We start from the raw sequence: 22,473 nt of genomic DNA, 5'->3' as shown, positions 1-22,473 counted from the left end.
TGGGGCACACAGGTCCTGTGGGGAGAGCTGCAGTCTTGCCTCCCTGCACCCCAAGCCTTCAGCCTAGGAGGGTTGTAAGCCTGAGGGGTGGGGAAGGTGGGGTAGGGGCCTCTAGACCCCTCCAATAAGTCAACTTTAATTAAAAGCCCGAGGGTCCCTACCGTGTCCCCCCTGAACAGTGGCTTGGACACAGCAGGGACAAAACCCCTATTTGTAATGGTGCCTTCATCAAAGGCAGAGACGGTGCCTTGCAGGATACCAGAGGGGGTGGGGGATTCATTACAGGCACAGAGCTGGGACCCAGCCTTGGAAAGCCCAGGTATCTGTCGAAACATGAACTATTTAAATCTATTAAGAATTTCACCCAGCCTGTCTTTATCCGGTTTTAAGTGCTTAGATTCCAGCTCCCCGGCGTGCCGTCCGGGCTATCATTCATTATCTGAGGCTATTCGTCTCCACATTGTCACACTCTTTTGACCCCTAAAATAAAGCTCTCCATAAGCCTTTCCCCTCCTGGTCCCCTGCCTGCCCACCAGTGATTTATTCTACATCTCCATTCTGTTCGCTAGCCCTGGCTCCAGGGATGCAGGGCAAAAGTGGGGGTCTTGGTGAGTATAACTGGTGCTGTTACAGTCAGTTGTACACCAGCTAAGTTTGTCCCCAGAGCACAAGCATTGTTTATTGCCAGGCAAGGGTTTAACATGGGTCTGAGAGGGTCTTTTTTTTTTTTTTTTTTTTTTTTTTTTTTTTTTTTTTTTTTTTTTTTTTTTTTTTTTGCTACAGGAGGGGAGAATGAGGCAGGGCAAGCCCTGGCCAGGGCAGGGTGTGTGTGTAGGATCTCCATGCTTCCTGCCCACCTCAGGGTAGATATGCCATCGCAGGACACATTCCCTCCAGCTGACTGAAACCTACTGTATTTCGCTGGCTTATTCTCAGACCCATACACAGCTGTCCCTTCAGCTCTACATCCTTTCTCTGCCCCATCCTCATCAATAACCACCCGGTGAGCCCTCACCTCCAGGCTCACGTCTGTGCTCCAACTTTGAGGATATCTATCCATGGCTGGAGCAGGTAGAGGTGAAGCAGACATTCATTTTGCCTTCAGTTCAAGGGCAGGCAGGCAGCACTGGCAAGGGCAGGGTGCTGGGGTACTGCTGCTCCCTGCCCTGGCAGCTCAGAGCCACGTCTCACCGTGGAGCCTGGACCCTGCTGGTGCTGTGACCATGCCATGCGTGCTCTGGCAGAACCGACTTGGGGAGATTAGCAGGATTTGGCAGAGGAGGGTAAGGGGTCAAACTTGTTTTTTCTTCTTTTAAAAAAAAAGAAGGAAAGGAACCTTTAATTTAAGAATAGTAAGAATAACGCCTGCAGCATGGCTGAATGCACTGGGCAGTGGAATGGCTGCAGAGGGATCATCAGCTTGCACTCTACTTCACTCTGGAGCCAGTAAGCCCAGAGGAGGTGGAGGTGGTGTGTGGATGAGGCCACCAGCACTACCAAATGGACATGCTGGGCTTCCTTGGATAGGGCACAGGAGTAGCTGGCTGATTCATGAGCTGCTTCCTACAGAGCTTGGGGTTTAACCCCTTGCTGAGATCATCCCTTATTTCCTGGGAGTTCTTCCCATGCTGGGAAAGAAGTCCGGGTGCTGACTGACCCCTTGAGCCAGCTCATGAGGCATCTTCCCATATGCCTGCTCCTGGTCCTGTCTCCCAGGTCTGGGTAGCACTGGTGTCTGTGGGTTTTGCTGCTGGAGGGGAGGAGTTCGAGGATACAGCGTGCTAGAGTTCCTGGAAGCCCCAAGACTGGTGGCATTGGTAGAGATGTTCCTTGCTGTCACTGTCACTGATGTTAAGGAACTTCACTAGCACACCTTTATGTGTGCATCACTGGGCACCTGTGAGTGCTTAGCCAAGGGGGCGTGTTCCCCTGGGCAAGAAAGGAATGTCTTTACTGTCCCCCCCATCCTGTCCCTTAGTGCATTAGCTGTGTGGTGGTGGGGATACAGAGGTTGCCTGTTTGAGGTATTTTTTTCCCCCACTGGTGGCAAACTAATTTGTGAGAGGAGCACGATGGGGTGTAGCTGGGTTGGGTCCCAGGAGACACAGTCCCCAGGCAAGGCACACAGCCAGGCCTGGTGTCCTGGTTTTAGCTAGGGTAGAGTTAATTAAAAGCATGACACCTGGCCACTCATGGGTGGTAACTGCACCTGTTGGGATCCTGGCAGATGGCTGCATCTATGGAAAAAAGTTCAAGTGTGATGTATGAGAACTGACATCTTGCTAGTGATGTTGTAGCCTGAGAAAGAGTATCCTCATGTTAGGGTGCGCCCACAATGCTCACTGAAGGTACAGTCACTCTCGTCCTACAGACCATTTGCCCCTGTGTTTAAGAAGAAGCAAAGGGGCACAGGCAGACACAAACCTTTCCATGGCAGAGGGAGCAGGCTATGGTCAGTGCCAATGGAAGTTGTGCCACTCAGGTGCTGCTGTTACCTTGGTTGGTGCCAGGCTGCAGGGAATAGGGTTCCCTTGCTCCCACCAGCCCGGTAAATTCTTTTACTTCCTCCTCCCCTCTTCTTTAGGTGTTTCTTACCCAGCTCCTTGTGCAACAGTGATTTCTCCCTGAGCAAGACAAGTAGGGACTGCCTGGGGCCCCTGGGCTGGCCCAGAGGGTGCAGGATACAGAGCTTGCAAATGTAGCATCTGAGGAGTCCCGGGCAGGTTCAGGGCATGATTTCAGCCAAGCCGGTTTGTGGTTGGGCTGTGCTTGCAGGAACAGAGACACTGTGGGGATGGGGACGAGCAAAGCCAGACTTCCTGAGTGCCCACTGGCTCTCCATGGGCATGGCTGAGAGTAACTGGGAGCTGGAAGAGAGAGCAAGGGAGAAAACCATCCCAGCTGAGATGTGCTCCATTCCAGCTGTGGATCTGATGGGGTCTGGAGGGATGGACACCTGCCCTCCATCTCCTTCTCATCCATGCACAAGGGCACTGCACCTCCAGGTTTTCGTGGGACTTCTTCAGAGGCATTCAGGGAGGATCCACCCACTAGCACCTGTGGCTGTACCCTTGTTTGAGAGAGTCCCAGTCCTGCATCCCCTGACCCACACAGCTCTGGATGGTTTCATGCACCAGTGGCCTCCCCTTCTCTTCCACTGCCCTGGCCAGCACCCACACTGCTCAGAGCCTGTAAGGGCAGGCTGCTGGGCTGTAGGGCCCTGCCTGCATGACTTTGGGTGAACACTGTGAGTCACTCCTTGGGCTTGCTGACCTACAGCGGCCACCCCAAGACGCCCAGCAGACTGGGCTGCCCAGCCATCCCAGGCATGCCCTCAACCCTGGAGCAGCACCATATGGGAAGCAATGAAAGTTCCGGTGTGGTGGTCCCTTACTGGTGCCATCTCCTTGTGCCCCTACTGGAGCAGCTGCTGACCCTCTGGGTTTTTCGAGGGGAAAATATTTCTCTTGCACGTTTTGAGATGGCTACTGGCTCCAGTGTTATGCTATTTGTGTTCTCCCCCAAAGGCAACTGAGCTTTCCCCCATGCCATCCCTTGTCTCTGCTCCTGGTCACATCCACTCTCACATGGTGACAACCAGGCTCCCCAGCCCTGCCCTACACATACCCCAAACTGGACGGGTTGTCTAGCTTTGCATCAGAGGCTTGACCCCTTCAAATACCTTTCATGTGGGAGGGTGCTGGGAAGAGCTGAGCACACTCTGATATTTACTCAGAATTTGCAGGGTCCTGCTACAACATGTGTCACCTGTATTTGGGCACAAGCTAGCCCAGCCCTCAGGCCACCCCAGCTCCAGCCCCTGCCAGCATCCAGAGGATGAACACACTGACCATGGATGGGTGGATCTAGCTCTTCTTATCCCAGCCCTTCTAGGGTCTGGACACAGCTTTAGGACCCCCACCTCTGCAGCTGCCTGCTCCCTCCATCCTCCATGGAACCTGCACCACAAGTTTGTGCAGCTCCTGTTCGCAAGCACCTGGCCTCAACATGACCCTGCAACCATCAGGTCCATGGGCTGATGCCATACCATGCCAAGCCAAAGCCTCTTTTCTTTAGGCAGCTGCCCAGCTGTTTGCATGACATCCTTGCCAAGGAGGTGTAAAGAGGAAGGCGGGGCACAGGGTCCCCTTGCTCTCCCCAACCCACGGCATTTCCTGCTCCCTCAGTGCCCCCAGTCCTGATCAGCAGCCAAACCCTGGCTGTGCCCCCCCCCGGGGAAGTGACTTGTTGCTTACTCACCACACCCTCATGGGCCTCCTGCTCCGTTTTCCACACTTGGCTGCCCTGGTTAGTGGCAGCACCCATGCATTGCCCCGGGTGAGGGGCTGAGTGCCCACTACACTTCAGCATGGGTTGAAGAGCAATCTGGATGGTGAAAATTCATCTGTGTGTCCCCCTCACCTGTTTGCACACCTTGGAAAGAGATGGGTTGCCTTTGGTTTGACTTCCTTCTAGGGCTGTCACTGAATGTCATCACTGTGTGGGACATGGGGTGATCTGTTCCCCCAAGGGATGGATCTCAGTTCTCCAGGGCTGACATCCTGCAGTTCTTACCTCTCCAAGTGGGTGCAGAAGCACGTGTGGGCTCAGAGCGATGAGCTGGGTACCCCAGCACTGTGCATCCCTCTCCTGAAGGCATCCAGGGACTGGGATAGAGACCTGGATGTGAGGCAAGACATGCCCTTACTACACCACAGCAGAGTCTCCTTGCCATATAGGAGCGCCCAGGCAGCAGTACTCAATGGGTGCAGACCTCGCAGGTCCAATACGGAGCTGGTATGGCACAACCACTGCTCTCCTTTGGGGTTTCCAGGCCACCAGGACCAAAGGAGGCATTTTTCACTCAAGATGTGGGTGCCACCTTCGGAGGCTGACCATTCTCTTTCTCACTGCATGGTTCTGCCAGCCGCAATCCATTGTCTTCCTGCTAACCAGGACCTCACTGCCTCCCCTTGATCTGGTCTGCTGGCAGGGGCTGGGAGAAGCCTTACTCCACACCATCCCCACGTCCAAGGGGAAGATGGTGCCTTGAGCCAGGCTCCTTCGTCTATGATTTTAGCTGGGAATGAGACTGGAACATACTGGAGGCTCTGGGACTGTGAGGTGAGCTGGAAAAAGCTGGTGATTACGGCTCTTAGGAACTCCAGGCTCTGTCGCACAGGGACAGTATCTGGAGCAGAGGGGTTGCATCAGAAGCCCCAGTGACTCTTGTTTGGTGTGTGTCACTGGGACAGGGCTCAGGCTGTGGCTGTCAACAGCCTACGGGGAGACAGAAGCAGTTTGGTGGTGGATTGCAGCTCCTTTTCTGTGCCTCAGTCTCCCCTTTCACTAATGGGTGTTGATTTGCTTACACAGGGATGCTGGGAATCAGGTTGGGAAGCGGGGCTCATCATCCTATCTTGTTTTGGGGCAAGACGACAGCCACCCAGCAGCAGTTCTGGCAGCCAGCAGGGTGCCGGGGGCAGGCGGGACAGATGCTGCCGAGCTACTGAGCCTGGCTGGGGGCTCCCAGGCAGGAGGCAGTGGGGGGTGGGGCTGGGGTGCCTCAGGTAAGTTGTGGGGAGCCGGGCTGGCGACCCTGTTCCTTCACCAGGGCAGGGGGAGGAGTGCCCAGCGGCAGAGGTGGGGCACCTTAATTGTAGATGCGGGAGGCCTTGGAGCAGGACAAGCTCAGGCAGATCTGGGCCCTGCGCCGGAGCCCTTGCCAAAGTGGTAGCAGTTTGGCAGCATTTTTCTTGCCCTTGTCTCCCCCCATTCTCCCCCCCTTCTCCAAACCCTCCAAAGCAAAACAGCTCTTGGGCTCCCAGCAGCCTCCCTGTGCCAGAAAGTGGAGCCCAGCGGAAATTAATATTGTGTTGGACTTAGGCAGCCTACCCCACGCCTCGTCGGCACGGACAGTGAGCTCCCGCGCTCTCCAGCCAGCTTTGCTGCTGCCTGGACCATGGGTGGGGACCCCCGCGGTGCTGGGGAGCCGCCCCCCAACCCCGCAGGGCTGAGCTCTTCTTCCTGACTTGATCCAGCGGGCCGGGGTGAGCCGCAGTTCAGTATTTGATCTGGCGGCCCTGGGGCGCGAGTGCATCATTTTTATGTGAGTACAAAGAGTCATCTCTTAATGAAAGTCCCATTGCAGCTCCCCTTCTTCCCCACCCCACTGGAGGAAGCAGCCAAACCTCTGCTGTCCTATTGTAGATATTGGGAGTCCATGGTCCCCAAGGACAGTGAATTTGGAGCCCAGCACTGAGGCTTGGATCCCTGTGTGGTCATCGTGGGATTGGACTGGATAGATCTTCTGGTTACTTTCCATGTGGGCCTCAGTTTCTCCATCTATGGGGGAGTTGTGCCAGGCAAGCCACAGCTCGGAAATGCTTCCCCAGCTGCCCCATTCCTTTGAAGAGGTGCAGCAAAGGGAAATTGAGCTACCAGGAGCAAAGGAAAAGGGGTTCTTCCCATCAGGAATGTGGGCTTGACTCAGTTTCCCTGCTGGAGATCCCTTTTCCATGCTGTGCATCTCTGTTGAGCTGCATAACCCTTTAAACCTCCAGCCAAAGCATAAGGGCTCCTTTTCCAGATCGTGTGAGAGATCATGTCCTCCCCAAGTCCAGCTGAGGTCTGATGGGCAAGAGATGCAGGCAGCTGGGGAGCCTTGCTTAGGTCAGGGGAATCCTGGAAGGACCTTGAGCTTCAGACCTTAGAGGGAGTTTGCACTGGAGACACGATGGCAAGCAAAGTCCTGCAGCTTGGTATCCCAAACACAGCCCCCTAGCTGGGCGAGAGTGAAAAGGAAACCCAGAACACACTGAGATTCAGCTTGTGATTTTTGAGCCCCTGGGGCTTGGCCAGACTATAAAGCTCTGGGTTTGGAAGCTGCAGTGCAGGCGATGCTCCCCAGAGAGTGAGGCCGACAGCAGCACGGGCCGCCCATGCACTGCTCCCCAGTGGACTCCAAGGAATGTGACCTCACCTCCTCAGGCATCCCTAGGTGTTGGGGTATGCTGAGTCCAACCCAGAGGTTCTGTGGGCATCCACAGACAGGAAAATCATGTTGTTAAGCAGGGTGAGCTCTGAGCCCACAGGAGTGGTGCTGGAGGTGAGGGAGGGCCGAGTGGGGCTGTGTTTATGGTTTGATAAATTTGTGTGGCCCATGGCTGCACTGCCTCCTTGACACGGGATGGGAGGCATGGGTGGGAGGCTGTCAGTGTGGCATGCCTGCCCTCTAACCGCTGCGGCTCTGGTGTTGCCCAAGGCCAAGCTGGAGCATCTCCCGCCTCAGCATGTGGCATAATGCCAGCGGGCTGCAGAGTTCCACGAGCTGCGCTGTGGAGGGCACTCCGGGCGAAATGTGTGGGGAAAGCACTGGAGTTTCTGTAGCCGGCGGCACTCCGGGGAGCATGGCATCATGCTCAGACTTTGCCTCCCAGCCCAGAGAGCCAGGCACCTCGCTCCAGCTGTGCTGGCAAGGAGGAGCCACCTCTGACATGGGCCCAGCCGAGACTTGCCCTCCCGCACTGGCATTGGCAGAGCTCATGGTGCCACCTGCATCCCTCCCTCGCACTCCTGCACCCGCCTGCAACTCCATTCCCTGGAGCTAGTGCCTGGATTCAGGGAGGTGAGCACAGGAACCTGGCCAGCAGCCAAGGTACTTTATCACAGGCAAGGTCGCTCATCTAGTCTCCCACAGGGTAAAGCAGCAAGCCCCCCTGGAGAGGGGGAGATGCTCCAAGAGCACTTGATGGGCTCCTCACTGTGTCCACAGCTCTGGGAGATGCAGCTGCACCAGGCATCAGTCACACTGCAATGCCAGGGCTGAGTTGGGTCAGGGCCAGACCCAAAGAGCAGGTGCTGAGTAGCACAGTATCTCTGCCACCTCCCATCAGGGACACTGCCATTACCCCTAGGGATGTCCCCCACGGTATGTAGTGGTAAGTTCCAGCATCATCCCATAGCCAGTTCCATGCCTGGGGATCCTCCCCATTCCCCTACTGATTGGGTAGGGCAAGGTATCCCCTGGGTGATGGCACACAGGTGCCACCCATTCCTTTTGTCCTGTTCTCCCTGCATACCCCTCTCTGTCCCTTTGTCACCTGAGCTCAGCGCTGAGCTGTCACTGCCCTGCAGCCCAGCTCTGTCCCTGGGAGCAGGTCTGGTCATGCCCCATCCACACCTTGATCCCTCCTGAGCTTGGGTGCTGGTTTTGCTCTGCTCGCTGTCCCCTCCTGCAGGGCAGTGGGGAGCCCCCTGGTCATGGACCCCAACAGCATCTGCCGCAAGACGAAGCGGCTGGCGGGCAAGCAGGCGGAGCTGTGCCAGCTGGAGCCAGAGATTGTGCAAGAGGTGGCCAAGGGCACCAAGCTGGGCGTCCGGGAGTGCCAGTACCAATTCCGCTTCCGCCGCTGGAACTGCACCAGCCACAGCAAATACTTCGGCAAGATCCTACAGCAGGGTAAGGCCAGCGCTTCCTCAACCTCCTATTTTTCCGAAAAGCCTCCATCCGGTCACACCCCCTCCCAGGACTCCTGGAGCAGTCTTGGCATGCAAACCTGTGTGTGTATGTGTGTGTGTGTGTGTGTGTGCGCGCATGTGGGGGATTGCTCAGCGTTCCCTGGTGCAGTCACAATGAGGTTTTACTGCCGGGACATGTCTCCTTGTGTTGTAATGAAGCAATTACCGATGCTCCCAGACAGCACGGGGCTTCATGAAGCCCAAGAATGCACCCTTGTCTGGCAGTGATTTACTGCTCCCCCGGGACCTCAGGGTGTGCTGGGGGAAGGGGCCCGGGTGGGAGGCAGTGCGCAGCTGCAGGGAGCTGCCCCTCGCCCTGTGGGTACCCTTCACATCCTTCCTCCTGGCCTTGCAGGAAGCAGAGGAGTGCTTGTCCCCTGTCCCTGTGCCCGTGGGTGGGAACCCTGATGTCACTCCAAGGAACAGGGCCAGGGGCAGGAAGGGATGTGCAGGTCCCAGACAGATGGATACAGCGGTCCAAGCTTGGCCCAGCTGCATCGAAGTTAGAGCAGGAGCAGAGCAAGAGGACACCTGTGAGTGTGTAAGGGAGGGGAAAGCCCTACCATGCTCCCCAGGGAGAGAGGCTGGGGGTGGATAGTGCTTCAAGCAAGGGGGGGACCTCAAGGTTGAAGCACCTCAGGCTGGTAGGATCACTTAGTGGGAGGTGAGTTTAGTCCTGCCCCTGTTCCCAGGTTGGTCCCTGTGCCATAGCAGCTGAAGACACTGGAGCAAGCCCCAGTCTCCTTGGCCATCATATCTCCTGTTGGTGCATGGTCAGGCCACGGTAAAGTGGGTATGAAGAGGGGTCAGGGTGGCCTCCCTGGTACCATTGGAAAGGGCGGGGTGCCCTGGGCACCCAGTGGCTGCAGGTACCAGTGGGGTCTCCCTGAAGGAGACACTGGCCTGTGGAAGGGGAACAGGCTCATTTTTCAGGTATGGGTTGCCCCCAACACAGGGAGGTGTATTCAGTCAAGTGGCAGAGAGCCACGGCACATGAGGGACACTCTTGCCTCTGGGGTCACCTATTTTCACCCCAATCTGGCAGTGAGGCAGGTGGGATCTGTGCCAGACAGGGATCCAGACTGGAAGTAGGACGGTACCAAAATGCGACAGCCAGACCAGGTGGTGACTGAAAGATATTGGTTGATGTGCTGCTGGTAACCCATCTGTTCAAGGATGCTGCAACGGGCTCCTGTTCCCAGTTGTGGGCTCCCTGGCACAGACATAGCTGTCCCCTCTTCCTTTCCTGCCGCCTGTGGCAGGCGTGGCATGCCAGGGCAGGCTGGCATGGGGGCAGCCACATGTCTAGAGGAGCTGTCAGAGGAGTGGCATCCCTCTGGGACCAGCTGGCAGGATCTCTGCCAGCTGTGGGTTGCCTGCTGAGGGCTCTGCCAGCTCCAGGCAGGAGCAGGCAGGTGGTCAGGTGGCCTGGGGGGCAGGAGGGCTTGGGAAGGGGGTGGTACTCCTTGGGTGGCACTGCCAAAAAGGCACTGGTGTGCCCAATTCCTGCTAACACCAGTGGGACTCAATTGCTGTGTGGGCTTTTGGAGAAGCCACTCACGGAATTGGTGCCCTGGAATCCCTCTTCCCACCACCCCCCATCCCTCAAGTCAGAATGCTGGAGATGGGAGGACGAGTCACTCCCCAAAACTCACCCTCCCCTCCATCCCCAGGAATCCCCTGTATGTCATCACCCAAGGCCAGTCTTGCCCAGGCATTTGGGTGGGCAGGGGTTCGGCTGGCATGGAGCAGGGGGAGCACAGGAGCCCCCTGAGCAGGGCGCCAAACTCCCGCTGCCAGAATCCCCCGCTGGCTGCGGCTGCAAGCGGCAGGTCTGGGCAGGGGAAAGATGCTTGGAATTTGTGTCCCGGAGCAGAGAGAGATAGGAGCAAATACTAATAATAAATAATCCTGCAGGGTGGAGGCTGCGCTGGTGGAGAGAGGGGGGCAGGTGGCGCCCAGTGGCAAAGCAGGTATGGGGGCAGAGCAGGCAGTTCAGCTTCATTGCTGCCACCCTGCAGGGGAGTGAGTGGCATCCTCCATGTCCCTCTCAGTGTTTCTGTCCAGGTGCCAGTTTGCATCTGGGGATGGGATTTTTCCTGCTTGGAGAGATATTTCCGGATAGTGTGAGGAAGCTGTGAGTACCATATGGGACCACCCTCTGCCTCCAAGCTTCCCTCTTTCCTATGGGGCAGCACCCATCCTTGCAAGGGGAGGTAGGAGACTTGTTGTCTCTCCACAGCTGGGGTGGAGGAACACTGTCAGGGCCTGGCCATCCCCCACATTCTTCATATCTCCTTGCAAGAGGCAGCTCCTGCCCCAGGCAGCCTGCTCCTAGGTGGGTGCATCACCCAGGGAACAGCGTTGAGCACAGATGAAGGGCGAGAAGGGGGAGGTCTTAGACTCCATGGGATGTTAGCCCGGGGTGGGGGGCGGTGCTTTGTTTGCAGAGCCTTTGCCGGAGCTGACCCCACATCCTGGCCCTGTCTGTTCTCCTACAGATATCCGTGAAACAGCCTTCGTGTATGCCATCACGGCGGCCGGGGTGAGCCACGCCATCACACAGGCCTGCAGCATGGGAGAGCTGCTGCAGTGCGGCTGCGAGCTGACACGGAGCCGGTCTCCTCCCTCCCCTACGGCGGGTCCAGGCACGGAGGGCACGGCTTGGGAGTGGGGGGGCTGTGGGGACGATGTGCAGTTCGGCTACGAGAAATCCCAGCAGTTTATGGATGCCAAGAACAAGAAAGGCAAAAATGACATCCGAGCTCTTATCGACCTGCATAACAACGAAGCTGGGCGCTTGGTAAGGCCCCTGTGCTCCCTGTCCTCTGCAAGCATCAACCCCTGTGCCCCTACCTAACTTAGCCCTCCACCTTCAATTTTCCCTAGCCATGTGCACCAACTTCGGCTGAAATATGGACTCAGTATTTTTTGGGAACTCTTTGCATGTGCTTTGGAAATCCCCTGCGACCCTCTCCACTCCCAGACCCCTCCCCCGGGGCCAGGACAGCACAAGAGGCAGAGTTTTGGCGGGGGATGCTGGTCAGGGAGGCAGGGGAGCAGGCTGAACAACACTGTCTCTTCCCCAGGCGGTGCGCAGCTACATGAGGACCGAGTGCAAATGCCACGGGCTGTCCGGCTCCTGCACCCTGCGAACCTGCTGGCGGAAGATGCCCCATTTCCGTGAGGTGGGGGACCGCCTGCTGGAGCGCTTCAATGGGGCTTTCAAGGTTATGGGAGGCAACGATGGGAAAACCCTCATCCCTGTGGGTGACAACATCAAGCCCCCTGACAAGCAGGACCTCATCTACTCCGCTGACTCACCTGATTTCTGCTCAGCTAACCGTAAGACGGGCTCACTGGGCACCCGGGGCCGTGTCTGCAACAGCACAGCCATGGACACGAGTGGATGCGACCTTCTGTGCTGCGGGCGAGGGCACCGGGATGAGACAGTGGTGTTGGAGGAAAACTGCCTTTGCCGCTTCCACTGGTGCTGCGTGGTGCAGTGCCGCAAGTGCTCCGTCCGCCAGGAGCTCAGCCTCTGCGTCTGACAGCCTGGGGTCAGCCAAGGACAATTCAGGGGGCCACCTCCAGGCTCACACAGCCCCCCTGGGACAGAGACACATGGAGCTGGTGGCAGGGACAGCGGGGGTGAGCCCAGCTCTGCACTCTGGGGAGTCCTGTCTTCCCCAGAGAACATCATGGGACTGCCTGGCATCCCCACGGCCCCTGTGGTGGGGGCTGTGGGTGCAGAGCTTCCACTAATAAAGCTATTTAAAACTGGTGTGCCACAGCACTTCCTGGGGAGGGCTGGGAAGCGCTGACCACCGTACTGGAATGGGACTGGCCAGAGAGCCATCCTGCCCCAGCTGTGAGTCCCAATCATCTGCCCTCCCTCCAGCCTCTGGTTTGTCCTGGCCCTGCTGGGACCTGAGGCAAAGCCAGCCTCATTTTTTATCCACTCCCTGATTTTCTCTGTGGTTGAAAAGCCCAGAGATGTGCATGGATGAGGGTGAGCTGCTCTGCACCTTGCAGGCTGCATGAGGGCTCTCCTCCCGTCACCCCTGGTTGTCATTGCTTGAGGGTGCCAGTTTGTGCCCCACCACCACCTGATCTGGATGTTTGCAGTGACCTGCAGTCCATGGTCCTTCCACTCGCACGTCATGCCAGAGGTACGGCTGCCTGCCGTGACACTATGGTGATGGGCTCTGAGTTTTTTTAAGGTTTCCTATATTCTTTTCATTCCAACTACTGTCTGCAGGGCCTGGCACAGAGAAGCACTGGACAAGGCTGACACCGTTGGCTTGGTGGCATGCAAGGCATTCACTTGGCATGCTGTGGGCCACGTGCAGCCTCACCTGGATGGCAGGGTGCCAAGCATGTATGTCTCAGTAACCTGATCAGCCTGTGCCCATCATGGACAAACACAGGGTGAGGAGCAGCCTGCCTGGCTGCCCAGAGAGGCAGGCTGCCAAGCTTCTTCTCTAGGGGCTCCAGGGATCTCCAAGGGGGTCCCTCCCATGCTTCAAGGAACCCACGGGAACTGGTTTCTCCAGTGTTACCCAGCATAGGGGTTTAGGTAACTGCAGAGGGGAATATGTGTGTGCAGTGCCTGCTCAACTGGTAATGCCCCACTGGGCAGACGAGCTCCAGAGGGATGTCAGCAGGGCCAGAGCCTGGGCAGGGAGGTCCATGCTCTTGTGCCTTCTCCCCATGCTGCAGCATGTGCTGGGTGTGGGGGCTTTGCCTGCTGACCCCTCCACAAGAGGAGCCTAAGCTGAGGTGGACAATGCCCTGGGCACTGGTTACTGCCAGGTGGGGCAAGAGCTGAGCTCGAAGTGCTGGGCATACTGCAAGGCAAGCAGGGCTGCACCCCTTTCCCACCAGTGGGTCCCTCCTCTCGCACCTCAGGCAGCCAGGGGGGAAGGGCAGGGGAGGCAGGGTGCTGGTGAACCATTAACTTGGCCCAGCAAGTGCTGGGGAGGGAGTCTCCAAATCTGTCAGCTGCAGCTTTGCAGCTGGAAATTCCCTCCTGACCTGCCTACAGTGGTGCTGGCAGGGGGGAGGCACACAGGGCTCCCGGGAACTCCCAGCCACACGCCTGCCCATGGGAACACATGGGTGGGTGTGAGCAGCACTGGGTGGGTGCAAATGAAGGGACCTGTGCATGCAAGCAGCTCGGAGTGTGTGCATGAACAGGTAACATGTTTATGCTTGTTCACGACCATATGTGTGAGTGTGAGTTTGTGTATAACCTGTTACTGTGTGTGTGAGCCCCTCATGGGTGTGTAAACAGGTTGGCCCATGTATATTCCTGCATCTCTATGAATATACAGCAAATTGTCGAGTGTGTGTGTCAGTGACACCGTCCCTGCATGTACCTATGTGAGAGTATGCTTGTTTGCACATATCTTATTGCATTTCCTCAGGTGTGTCTGGGACAGAGGGGACATGAGTGGGTGCAGAATGGTCCTCCAGGAAGGGAGTCGCAGAGATGGAGGATCTGTGTGCTAGGAGATGTGGGAGCATTTCATAGGCTCAGCAGGTCCCTTTGAGTTGGAAACTCCTGAGAACACGCACACTTCAAGCCCTGCACTGCCTCAGCACCTCCAGGAGTCACCTCTACACTGGGTCTGTGAGCCCCTCATAAGTGTGCAAGTCAGTTGGGCCTTGTGTCTTATTTCCTGCCCAACTGGGGAGAAGGCCTAGCTCTTGTGGGGGTTGACAGCTTCTTACCACAGCTTTCTGCTGCTCCTGAGCTGGCAAAGCCAAATCCATTCCCTTGGTAGGCAGGAGAGGCCCTGGCACAGGCAAGTGATGCCAGTAGCTAGTCAGGGTATGGACCTGGCCCAGTGGTCTGTAGAGGGCTGAACAGCCAGCAGAACTCCCTAGCAATCTCCCAGCTCTCCAGACCTCCATAGCTCCCCAAGAGCTCTCTATCCAGTAGGACCCCAGCCCGGATTCCTAGGACACCCCAGCAGTCCATAAGGGGCCCCCACCTCCTCATGTTACTTCCCAGGTGCCAGGAAGTGCCCTAGGAGTTCCCTAGATTCACAGATGTCCTGCAGCTACCCAGAACCCTAGGAGACATCTGAACCCCTTCAAGGCCTAGCAGATCCCAACCCGGGGGGTGCAGCATCCCCTCCGTCGCCGTGGCAACCCGGGATGCGGGGCGGGGCGGGAGGCGCGGCCCGGGCGGCCGCCAGGGGGAGCTGCGGTACGGCACGAGATATCCCAGGGGGATCATGGGAACATGGGAGTGGGAATGGAGTGGGATGGAGGGGTGCGTAGGGAACATGGGAGTGGGCAGGGGGGGTGTTTGGGGGTGGGTTTAGTATACAGGGGGGATGGGTATGGGAGGCTTGGGGAGGAGTGTACAGGATTGTGCATGGGATGATGTGTTTGAGGCTGCCCCTCACTGCAGGAAAGACGTGGAGATGGTGGAGAGTGTTCAAAGAAGACCAGTGGAGCTGGTGAAAAGTCTGGAGCACGAGTCCTATGAGAAGCAGCTGAGGGCATTTGGGATGTTTAGCGTAGAGAAGAGAAGGCTCAAGTGGGGACCTTATTGCTGTCTACAACCACCTGAAAGGAGGTTGGAGCCGGATGGGAGTTGGCCTCTTTTCCCCATTTACAAGGGTTAGGACAAGAGGAAATGGCCTCAGGTAGTTTTAGGAGAGGTTTGGGTCAGATATTAGGAATAAATTCTTAACAGAAATGGTTGTCAAGCATTGGGACAGGCTGCCCAGTGAAGTGGTGGAGTCACCAAACAAAAGCTTGGTTTAGTGATGGACATGGCAGTGTGATGTTTATGGTTGGACTCAATGATCTTAGAGGTCTTTTCCAACTGAAATAGTTCTATGATTCTAGGAATGTGGGTATGCATGGGGGCTTGTGGAGGTTCATGGGGTCATGCCAGTGGCTGTGCTTGGGTAGCTGTACATGTGGACTTGTGTGCGTGGTGGTGTACGTGTATGGGTGTGCATGGGATTGTACTTGGGAGGAAAGGCATGGAAGTGTGCATGTGAGCATGTATGAGCCCTCTGATTCCCATCCCTGTGCTCCCGGGGGCAGTGCTCAGGTAGAACCCAGTTCAGGGGGGTCTGGTGTAAGCCAGGGGTGCACAAGGGTGGCTGTGTGGGTGCAGTGTGTAGCTGAGGAGTCCAGAGGGTGTAGTTATACATGTGCGTGTGTAGCCCAGATCCCTGCTGCTGGGCAGTTTACATTGCAAAACTTGCAGGATCTTCCCAAGGGAAAAAGAGGAAGTTTATAATGTTTGGTTAAAAAAAAAAAACAAAAAAGAAAAGAGAACCTCAGACCTCTGTAATGTTAACGGCTTCATTTTATCTTTTTAATTTTCTTTTCAAATGGGAAGAATGCAATTTTCCTTCTATTTCCCAAGTTGAAAACAGCTGGACAGATTAATTCAATCAAACTTGAAAAAAAAAAAAATCCCTCTGGACTGAGACCAAAAATAGAATGGTTTTGCCTCCCTCCCCCCACCAAAAAAAAAAAAAAAAAAAAAAAAAAAAAGAAAAAAAAAAAAAAGCACAGCTTTTTAGGAAAGTTTGGAGTAACATAAATAGACCTGTGAGGGGGAGGCTGATAAACTTGGATACCAAGTTGAGTGGACAGTCTTGGACAGTGGTACCTGAAAACTCTGTCAAACCCCTTTCCTGTGGCTGTGGTCCCTCTGCCTGCTCACTGCTTGTTGCTGAGCAGGCATTGTCCGGCTCGCAGCAGATCTGGGTCCCGGCCAGGGTTCCTGCCTGCCCAGCCCTGCTCTCTCAGGAGGCTTCCAACTCTCCTTCTCCAGGCTCTGCTGCTCCCTCCAGGGAGCTGCTTGCAACTGTCCTCCTCTGTCTGTGGACACTGCCTATGAACACGAGGGGTCTGTGTCCTTCCTTTTCCTTGGCCCTCTCTGACACTGGTGTCTGGTCCCGGCTCTGTCCACATAAGTCCAACATCCTGGGGCTGGCCGTGCTGGCATGGCATACGCTAAGCAGTGCCTCTGAGGGCAGTGGGCTCTGAAGGCTGTCTGCCACCAGGGTACCCCTTAACCCTGCCACCTCACCAGAAGAGCAGAGCAGAGACCCCTGTGCTCCTGGGTCCTGTTTCTGACTACCAAATCAGTCTTTGCCAAATCCCTTCCACTCCATGGCCTCATTACTTACCTTGTAATGAAGGCAGCAGCCGTCCTCCATCCCTGGGGAGGGAACTCTGCTTATTCATAACCCTGGAGGGCAGAGCTGCAGGAAAAATGATTTCTGAGGTGGCTTCGCGCCCTGATCACCCCACACAAGGACTACCACCTTCCACTTATCCTTGTGGCTGTGCATCCCTCCCTACATGAGGGAGGCACCTGGAGCAGCTCCACACAGATGTGCTTTGGCAGTCCTATCCAGCCACCTTTCCAAGGCCCCAGCCAGCCTTGGCCCTCTGAGGATGCACTCTCCTTGCCAGAGGAAGTGCAAGGGTTGGGATCCCCCACTGTGGTCATACCAGCACCCCAACCAGCTTGGAGGCTGCTATGCCATGGGGTGTCCCTCTGCACAGCCTCTCCCTGTGGTGTGTGAGAGGCAGAGCGTGTGGGGGCATGCTCCAGCCCTGCGGGATGGTACCCACAGCAGGGCTTCCTCCCCTTCCTTGCACCCTGCTGTGACTGAGGCACCCACTACCAGGTGCTGGGAGGAGGATGAAGAGGGAAGGTCTGCCTCACTGCAAGGATGCTCCTAGGGATGGCCAAAGGCGGACAGGTCCTGCCTTTCCACCCTGACGCGAGGGGCAGCGTGGCTGAGTGATGGTGCTGGGGCTGGCGTGCACCCACTGCCCCGGGCCCTGCCAGCGCCCCAACCCCAGGCAGCTGGGAGGACTGGCCGGGCCAGCCTGGTGGCCGTGTGGTTGGATCCTGAGTCACATGGAGCAGACTCGGGCAGGTCGCAGGGTGTGAGCCAGCAGAAGAGCAGTGATGCTGGGGGCTCCAGTGCTGGGGCAGGTCAGCACGGTGACTAAGGCAGCCACAAAAGGCAGGGTCACCCTGACCCCACGCCCAGCTCTGACTCACGCAGCTGTCGCTCCAGTCCCATGCGTGCTGCTGGACAGGGGAGGGAGGAGAGCCATGCTGCAGGATGTCAAAGGCTGGGTGCATGGATGGCTGCATGGGCTCCCAGCAAACCTCTCCTTCCTGCTTCTCCTCCAAACTGCCTTGCACGCCCCACTGCAGACTGCAAGCAACCCAGAGCCCAGCATTCTTTCTCTCTGGCTGCCAGTTCCTGCTGGCATCAGCCTGAGTGTCTGTTCTGGTTCTTCTCCATCTCTGTCCATCCTCCTACTCCCCCACACTTTAAGATTCCCCAGAGCTTCCCCCTGCATCCCTTCAGCCCCATTCTTTGTCAGCAGAGCTGCCTCATCCTCCCACACCTGCATACACAGAGTGGCTGGACATGGTAGTCCCAGAGGCCATCAGCCCCTCCAGGACTGCAGGTTGGCCAGGGTTGTGCTTGTCCAGAGCAGGTTGGTCTCTCCCTATGCTGCCCTCTGGTTATCCATGGGCCTGCAGCCAGTCCGTAAGATCAAGTGGAAGCAGCATGGCATGTACAGAGATCTCAGTCCCTGCCACGGGTTTCTAATGGGTCATCCTTGGACATCGCAAAGTCTCAGAGAAGCTGCACGACTGTCCAGGGCACAGGCCTTGGAAGTTGCTTATCACAAGGCAGAAGGGGCTAGAGGAGGACACATGCCAGGAGGGAAGCAGGGAACAGAACCAGCAACTTAAGGGCTGCATGCCAAGGTGCTGGAAAGGAGTTCTGATGGAGATGACAACAGCCCCATTCTCCTGGGGGTGTGGAGCCTGTGACAGGAGGTGCTGGCAGGACCTGCTCCTGCACAACGGCAGGGGAACAGCAGGCAAAGTGTAGGCAGCCTGAGGGCTAGGCAGGAGGATGTGTGGCGTAAGAGATGGAAGGATAGCAAGAGGGATGGAAGGACAGAGACAGAAGGATGGAGGGAAGGCAGGATGGAGAGGAAGAGGGATGGATGCTTCGCCAGTCCCCTGCACAAAGCACATTCTGAGGCATTATATAACCTGCTGAAAGAAGGGACCAGCCTGTGTGCTTTGGCCTGGCAGGGGAGCTCCAAGGGATGTTCCCACAGTATCCTGTGCCAGCGACTCTCCCATCACCTTTCCTGTCCTGGCTCTGGGGAGCAACACCCTCCATGTCAGGTCTGAGAGCATCCCTCATCCCTCCCTGCCTCTGCAAAGTGTGAGGCTGCCAAGGGGTGCAGAGACAGGACAGAAGCTGAGAGGTGACAGGTCCCATGGCTCTGTGATACTGTGTTCTCAACTGGGGAGCTGCAGTAGTGACAAGGACACATGCAGTGCTCACAGAAGGCTCAGTTTTTTGCCCTAAGCTTTGACAGTCTCATCAGGGCCAAGGTATCCTCCACCAGCCTCACGTGCCTGCCTACACCTATCCCTGCTCAGAGGAGCCGGGTCCTGTCCCGTAGGCCCCCAGTTCCTCAGGCCACAACAGGTGCCTAATCTTGTGCTTAAGGGCTTTGCCAGAGTGACGCAGAAGAAAGGCTGGAGCAAAAGGCTCACCTGGCTCCTCTTCAGCCCCAGGACATTGCTGGGACATGAGGAAACAGGTCCCCCCCTCTGCCTGCCCCTGCTGTGAGCACTGAGACAGTGGGACAGCGGCCGGCCTCCTCCCCAAGTCAGCAGGAGCGTGCGAGTGAGACACCCGTTCTTGGAAGCGATTATGTCATTAAGGGCTGGAGGAGGATGAAAGCGTTTCTTCTCTGATTTTCCTTGGCATTTATTTGTGCACAGGATCCTAAAAAACATATAAACATCTGCGCTTCTGAAGCCTGGAAGCTGGGGTTCCTTCCCATGGGGAAGGAGCTTCTGGTGGGAAGGTGCTCCACTTTCACCAGGGAACCCCCAAAAGTATCCACCAGGAGACCCCCAAAAGTATCCACCAGAGCACCATGTGGTGAGTCCAGCACAAGGGAATCCCATGCCTGGGTGTAACCCCTGCGGTGGCCCAAGAAAGCAATGGGTGCTGAGGACCTGCTGGGGACACCTGAGCCAGGGAGCTGGAAGAGGGGGGTGCTCCTCTGCCCTACCCCATCTGCTAGGAGGGGATACAGGATGTACCCCTTACGAGGATGCAAAGGAAAAACCAAACAGGAGTCAGCTCTTGAGTGGGAGGAAGTAGAGAGGGTAGGACCAATGGCCCATATGTTAGGGACCACTGTGTGCCCCCCCCACCAATTCCCCTGGTATGATCTGCCCCGACCTGACACCGCACATCCCATCAGCAGTCTGCAGCAAGGGGAGAGGCATCCTCTGTCCCCTTCAGTGGCAGGTGACTGAGAGGTGTCCTGACAGCACTACCAAAATCCCATGGGAACCCCACATCACCTGCTGGGTGCTGGGGGGATTCAGGAGGGCAGCAGCTATGGAGGAAGTGATGAGTGCTGAGGTGATGCTGTGCAAGGGACCCCTCTGTACGATCAGGGCATTGCACAAGGGACAAGGTTCTGTGCCCCACTCACCTCCTCCTGCTGTGTGGGCAAGAAAGTGGAGGATAGATTCTGGCTCTATACCAGTTCCCACACCTGCCCACGGGCTAAGCCCACTCAGGAGCAGAGACGGGGAGAGGAGAACAGCCATCAACTACATGACTGCAAAAGGAACCTCCACAGTGATGCCACACTGCTGCACCCAGAGTCTGAGGGGGGAAAAGTGCAGTCTTTGGGCCCAATCCCAGACTGCAACACATTTCCCAGAGGAAGTGCATTTTCCTCCCTGGTGCAAACAAGAACCAGTGCACACGAGCAGAGATGGCAGCCCCTGCCAGCACTGCTATGCTAGTGGGGAGATGAACAGTGCCTGCTGTGTGAAAGTGCTTTCCCAGCTGCCACCCAGCTGCTTATGGCAAGAACACCAGCCTGGTGTGGGCTTTGGTGGATGGGGATAGCGGGACCTCTGAGGGCACTGCCTGCCATCTCCCAGCCACCAGTGCCCAATTGGAACCCCCCTAGTCTCAGGGTGGGCACCCAAACTAAGGGGGCACCAAGTATCCCCATGACTAGGAAGAGGCTTCATTGGGGCAGATAGTGTTCGCTGAGAACCCAGTTACCCTGGGCTTTTCCAGGGCCACCCTGCTGTCCCCAAGGAACCAGCAGGAGGACACAGGGACAACCTGCAAGGTCCCTGCACAGCTCCCAGATGAAAGACCTACTGGGCATCAGGAACCCATCAGGGGTGCCTGAATGTTGAAATGACAGTACCAAGGAGGTGGGCACAACCTGCCCAGCCTGGGAGGGCTCGTGGGCAGCACTTGGTTGCCCTGTCAAGGGAAGCCAGAGCTCCTCCACAGACAGCATTGGTTCCCTGGTACCAGGCTGGACGAACCCAAAACAGGGCTGGCACATCCATGGGATATAAACGGCCATTCTCCATGCCCACACACACAGAGTCACCCCTCCAGCACATGCCACTCCTGCTCCCACACTCCTGTGCACACTGACAGGCACCTACATGCCTCACACTATCAAAGATGCCTTCCCTGCACACCTGGCACACCTGCAGTGCATGCCAGCCCCCCCAGCCCCCCTGTGCATACCTTGATACCTCTATGCACCCCCAGCATTCCCTGCATACTCGGTAACATTGACACACTTACCTTGACTCCTCACATACTCATGCTATGCACAGCCCTCTCCCAGTGCTCACTCACTCCATGCCTCATGTACACTCACTCCCCACACACCTCACACCACAGACTCTCTCCATCCCCCATGCACACCCATGCCCCCATTCCCTGCCTATTCACTCTATGCCTCAGCCACATTCAATCCACACTGTCCACACTCAACCACACTGCATACACTTGCCTTACACCCCATGCACACTTGCCCCACATCCAGTGCACACGTGCATTGGGTTGGGCAGTCATATTCTCCATACTCAACACATGCTCACACTCACCACTCACCCTTTCTCTGTGCTCCATGCATACTCTGCACTGTGCACACTCACCCCATGCCATGCACCCTCCCGCCATGCCTAGTGCCTGCTCACCCACAGCCATGCCCTATACACTAATCCCACACCATACACACATCACACCCCATGCGCCCTCACCCCTGCCATGCCCACTCACCCATGCAGTGTATTCTCACAATGCTTGCATACAAGGGTCCCACACATTCATGCATACTGTGCACACTCACCCATGTCCCCTGCACACTTACATATGCCATGCACCCTGGGCACTCACCCACACTCGGTGCACGCTCACACTGTGCACATTCACTCCACAGCTGGTGTAAGCTTATCCCATACCATGCACATTCACTCCACAGCTGGTGTATGCTTATCCCATGCCATGCACATTCACCTTCACTCTCTGCACACTCCATTTCTTTGTGCACACTCACCCCACGCCCACAGCACCCATCTCCCATGCCCTGAGAGCACTCCCCCAAGCTGCACGCACTCCCTCAAGTCCTCACGAACATGCTCCCACACCGTGCAAACTCACCTCGCCCCACGCACAGTCCCCCACACTGTGCACGCTTGCCCCTGGGCCACATACACTCACCTCTCCCTGCGCTCCAGACCCACGCCGCACATGCTCACCCCACGCCACGAACACTTACCCTACACCGCGCACGCACCCCTCCACGCTGAGCACACCCACCACACACACTTCTCCGCGCTGTGCACTCTTACCCCACGCGCCGTGCCCCCCGCCCCGCGCCCACTCTCTCGCCGCCCGTGCCCGCTCGCCCCCCCGCCGCCCGCTCCCTCCCCGGCAGGCTGCGTGCGACACGCCGGCTCCCCGCCCCGCTGCCACCCTCTGCCCCGTCCTTCCCCCGCGGGCTCCTGTCTGGACGTGTCGGGACTCGGGCTCCGGGCGCTGAGTAATGCTCGGCGCAGCGCGA

The 22,473-nt window shown here is 57.0% G+C and overlaps 1 protein-coding gene across 1 annotated transcript in view; it reads left to right on the top strand.

Moving 5' to 3' along the window:
• The window catches only part of WNT6 (Wnt family member 6), a 13,121-nt gene extending 956 nt beyond the window's left edge, over positions 1–12,165 (top strand). The window contains 3 exon segments of the mRNA XM_027880049.1: positions 8,241–8,461; positions 11,022–11,323; positions 11,610–12,165. Coding sequence (XP_027735850.1) covers positions 8,241–8,461; positions 11,022–11,323; positions 11,610–12,071 — 985 coding nt within the window. The 3' untranslated portion in view covers positions 12,072–12,165.
• The last annotated feature ends 10,308 nt before the right edge of the window (positions 12,166–22,473 follow it).

Source organism: Empidonax traillii, unplaced genomic scaffold (genome assembly GCF_003031625.1).
Source record: "Empidonax traillii isolate 1590-97213 ecotype Southwest subspecies unplaced genomic scaffold, ASM303162v1 scaffold5:size3517227, whole genome shotgun sequence".
Taxonomy (NCBI): Eukaryota; Metazoa; Chordata; class Aves; order Passeriformes; family Tyrannidae; genus Empidonax; species Empidonax traillii.
The sequence above is the reverse complement of the archived record's forward strand: the minus strand, read 5'-3'. Positions and strand labels throughout refer to the sequence as shown.